The sequence below is a fragment of the Camellia sinensis genome, chromosome 6, assembly GCF_055761805.1.
Source record: "Camellia sinensis isolate YWXY chromosome 6, ASM5576180v1, whole genome shotgun sequence".
Taxonomy (NCBI): domain Eukaryota; kingdom Viridiplantae; phylum Streptophyta; class Magnoliopsida; order Ericales; family Theaceae; genus Camellia; species Camellia sinensis.
In genome coordinates this window covers 200,873,656-200,878,440 of record NC_138966.1, presented here as the reverse complement: position 1 = coordinate 200,878,440, position 4,785 = coordinate 200,873,656, and the positions used below count along the sequence as shown (strand labels likewise).

At 32.6% G+C, this 4,785-nt stretch overlaps 1 protein-coding gene across 1 annotated transcript; it reads right to left on the bottom strand.

The window, feature by feature from the left end:
• Positions 1–1,085: 1,085 nt before the first annotated feature.
• On the bottom strand, positions 1,086–3,883 carry LOC114264564 (putative N-acetyltransferase HLS1-like). The gene is made up of 3 exons (XM_028205245.2): positions 3,658–3,883; positions 2,863–2,996; positions 1,086–2,223 (listed from the first exon to the last, which is right to left on the bottom strand). The coding sequence occupies exons 1-3, from the start codon at positions 3,844–3,846 to the stop codon at positions 1,341–1,343; spliced, it is 1,206 nt and encodes a 401-aa protein (XP_028061046.2). The 5' UTR covers positions 3,847–3,883; the 3' UTR covers positions 1,086–1,340.
• Between the last annotated feature and the right edge of the window lie 902 nt (positions 3,884–4,785).

Here is a 4,785-nt window from a genome sequence, read left to right as displayed (position 1 = left end):
GCCAAAAATGGTCGCCAAAAATGTATTTTCTTGTAGTGCAAACATACTCCTCAAACTTTTATCTTCTTCTATTCTTGGTAAAATGCCAGTACTAAAGTAACATAATTATTATCTTTTAATTTTTTTTAAATCGTATCATCTCTTTTATTTTTTTTTTTTGTACATTTTTTTATAAAAAGTTAAAAAATTACTAATATTCTATTTCCAAATAACTTCTCTTCAACAGCCTTTCCAGGTGTAGAGCATTGGGACTTTTCATTTCTCCTTCCCTTGTCTCCCATCACTTCAAGTAGAGCATTTGGCACCCTATTTTTTAAAAACACTCATTGTTTCTAACATTTTAATTTTCGCTTTTACATAAATATAAAAGTGGTGGATATAATTGAACTTTCTGATATTTCATTTTTGTAAACATGAGTTACATTATCGATATAAATGTTGAAATGACAAAAAAAATAATGACATAAGATCATGATTTGCTCGACTGAGAGAAACATTATTAGAGTCTAACCAAAAGAGTTGCTGTGCTTAATTAAGGAGGGTCAATGCCAACCTCACATTGTTGTCCGCAATAAAATAGTTTATATTTGGTAAGGCTTAGGCATCATTAACAGTACCAATGAAATTCCATGTCCGGAAAAAGCTTGATCTTCTTAGATTTTCAACCACAAAAACATTCGACACATAGGTACACAAAATATTAGTTGAACAGCATTAACAAGGACCAATCTTTGTACAATAACTGAATCACACTTATCAGTGACACATGCTTGGATGTGCCCCCTTTTGGACTCATTAAGATGAAATAATTACTCTTCATGTACTCCATGGATGCTTACTATATAAGGGTCATTGCTATTCCCCCTCTATAAAGTCATGGAAGTACTCATCATTTTCTGTTTTAAATTATTTTGTCTTCATGTCTCAAAATACTCAGAGTCATAGATTATGTTTCAAGATTTTTGTAATTTGAAATTCACCTGATTTAAAAATTGCGAGTATAAGTACTTCAAAATAAAAAGTCAGAAGTATTTAATGATAGATAATAAATATTATTACCCCCAATGAAAAGAAAAAAAAATGAGAGGTGAGCCCAAATCCATATGAATTTCGTTACAACTAATTTAATTTATAGTTTATTATTACCTCAACATGGTATGAGATTAGAAAGCATGCATGGGTACTTGATCATCAGACACATTGCATTATGTTCTAAAAAAATTCAAGAACCATACGTGCCATAGAGAGTGAAATTTGCAATGACAATGTTCTTAATTGCACCAGCCCAATAAGGGTTTTGAGGTAACATCAACATTCGACACTGAAATTTGTGGTAAACCCTATAAATCTCTTGGATCAACAAACACATTCCCAAAAGGTCCGTTAGAGGTCAAATCATGATCATCATGAGTGAGCCCATTCACTCTCTTCAAGTACCAAAGATCATTGATGCATGACATCGTAGAGCCTTGGGGAACAACCTCTCTCATTGGATCAGAGACCCCTAACTCAACCATTATTTCCCTGCAGTCCCTCACATTCTCAGCTAGTCTTGAAGCAAAACCCCATATAGACTCCATAATCTCCCCAAGCCTCTCTCCCTTTCCGTGAAGCCCATACAAGAAGAGAAACCCAAAGGGCTTGTCAAGTGATGACTCACACCTTGGCATCTTAAGGCAAGGGAACATTTTGTCTCTTGCATGGCTTAGCGTTGCATGAAAAGACTCATTTGCCCTTCTCATTTGACGCTTATGAGCCTCACATGTGTTCCATATGCTAAAGATAGCCCAAGAGCTTGGGTTAGTTTTAGTATTTTTGGTGTCCTCATTCATCTCTTTTCCATTCAAACTAATATCCCAGTCCTCAGAATGTGGGTAAGATACCCACGTTCCAAGGCTGAGTTTTTCCTTGAGGATTGTGTCGATGTCGGTGGGATAAATTTCTTTGGATGGGAGATGGTTCTTGTAGATGAGAATGGCTTGGTCTATGGACAATTTCTCTATTTTTATGTCTTGATGATCATGAGGTCGGTTTTTGGGCAGCAAACTAGCTGGTTGAAGATAGATAACTAGTGAGCTAGATTTTATGTAGTTGCATCTCAGAGCGAAGAGGTTTCTTGAGGCTACATTTTTCTCCTCAGTGGCTAGGAAAGTGTATTGTGCACCATTTCTCATCATCCATTCTTCAATTGATTGGACAAGTTTTAATCCAATTCCCATCCTCCTACATAAAATAAAATAAAAAATCATATACATGCTTCATATGAAGAATCAAAGAATAATGATTTAATGAGAAAAAAAAAAATTTTTGAATCTCTAAAACATTTTTTTTTCATATTAATATAAAATAAAGTGATTAAAGTAGTTAAAGTAGTTAATTACATGTGATGAAAAAGACAAATGTAATGCAAACTTTTTTTACTCACATATATAATGTACAATAATGGAACTTTAGTATTTGAAATCGATCTCACTGATAAAAACAATTCATATGAATAAGAAAAAAATTATAAAACTTATATAAAACATCTCACATAATGATATGAGAGTGATTTTTTAAAATAATATGACATTATTTTTGGTTTGAAATAAATATATATGAATATGTCGCATTTTATATAATTTTTTTGCTTTATATATCATGATTTATACCTTTTACACTAATCATATATCAAATTATTCTGTTTGACATCTTTTACCTTACATATGAATTCAAATTTCCCAAACATCAAATTTGCATTCTTTGGTATTTGAGACAGAACTTCCATATCGCCTTCATGATTTTACTCATGTAAATCACCTTGTTTCAATCATGGTGAAACTCCATCACTTGGAGAGAGGGAGAGAGAGAGAGAGAGAGTACCGGTGTCTAGGAGAGACCCGAAGGCCCAGTATGCAGCCCAACTTGACATGTCCTCCCCAAAATCTAGTCGCCACATACTTGATGCATCCTCTAACCATTCCAACAAGCTCTCCATTTTTGTGCAGCTCAGCAACCTGTATGTGCACTCCATAGTTTTAGTGTTATCATAATTCACACCCACACACACACACACACACACACACATATAGATATATGCATTATTTGTGAACTATATCGAGGGGACAAGGATTACCTAGCATCACTACAACAACAACAACAACAACAACTTGTTTCTTAAAAAATGCGTCAGCAAAAGTCTTTGCCTGCGTTTTTTGCAACAAAAATGATTTATCTATGGTCGAAAGTGTACTCTCTTTTTTTCTTAATTTGAGCAACATTGCATAGGATTGGCTTGGAGCATGTGCCAGCCTTGCTGGGATGACGTTCTCCAGCAATGATGCATTTCCTGCTCAACCATTCTTATTAATGTATGTCTGTACCTAGCTTCTAAATTTTGACATTGTCGCCAAAACTAGTCATTTATGTTTGGTTTAGTTTTCAAAATCTACTTTGTGAAAAACATTCCAAAAAAAATTAAAAACTAGTTTGATGAAATCGAACGAAATTTTCATCGTTTTTGTATCATTTTCAAACTAATTCGGCATTTCTTTTGCTAAACTAGTTTTAGTATTTTTTAAAATAAATTCAAAAAACTAAACCAAACAGTGGAATTTCTTGGAATCATGCATGGAGAAACAAGACATGTTTGGTTGTATCAAAACTGAAAATACCCACCAGCATAACATGAACATGGTAGAACCTAACCCTACTCAAGGGATCACCCTTTGTGTTAGTGATTGTGGAGATCCCATTCTGAGAGCCGGCTTGATCACAGTTCTTCTCAAGCTTCATCACCACTTCAACATCTTTGTCTTCATTGAATTCCCTTATCACAACCTTGTTCCCCATCTTGTCATCCATCATATATATATATATATATATCTTTTGCAATAAGAGTGAATCTTTCTAAAATGAGCTAGTTGCCACACCCCACCTCCTACCCAATGCTCTTTATATACAAGGGATTATCCTAACCGTACAGTTAGATTACACCCAAACTTGATTAATCTATTGGTTGGTTGTGTTTTCGGTTTTTTTTTTCTGTTTTTTTGTTTTCTATTTTTTCAAAAACAAAAATGATGGAAAGTTTGAATAAAAACTTATCTTTTTTATGTTTGTGTGAAAATATTTTTCAAATATTGAAGGTTTTTCTTAATTTTTTTTTCTTTTGTATTCAAAAAATAACTTTTTAGGATTTTTAAAAAGGGTTGTTTTTAGAAGAAAAAAATTCAATTTTTTTTTTAAAACAATTGGCCAAATAAGTTTTTTTTAAATGTTTTTCAAAAAGTAAAACATTAATATATATATATATATATGACTCTCAATTTTTACAAGTTAGTTTAGTTTATTTATTTATTTATTTTTGACCAAGTGAAAGGTGAGAATGAAAAAAGTTGTATATCTGTAGAATCCTATACTATTAGTATTAAATTATTTTCGTGTGGTGCACCACTATCAATAATGTTATGCAGTGATTTGTAATCATTTGATGGATATGTATGTATTGTTGTCCCTCTCAAACACTGAAGAGCTCATTAGTGTTTTATCACTTAAAACCACAATTTTGAAAAGGTTTCTTTGTTAAAAAAAAATTCATATGCTTTGAACTTTTTTTTTTCCTTTCTTTTATTATGCTAGGAAAACATGAAGTTTTATCTATCCATACAGAGTTTTGCTCTAACTTTAAATGTGCCCCCGTTAATGGACGGTGAGATTGATATTAGTTGAGGTACGCGCAAGTTGGTCCGGACACCCTGAGTTATCAAAAAAAAAAAAAAATGAAATCTTGCCTATGATAAAATT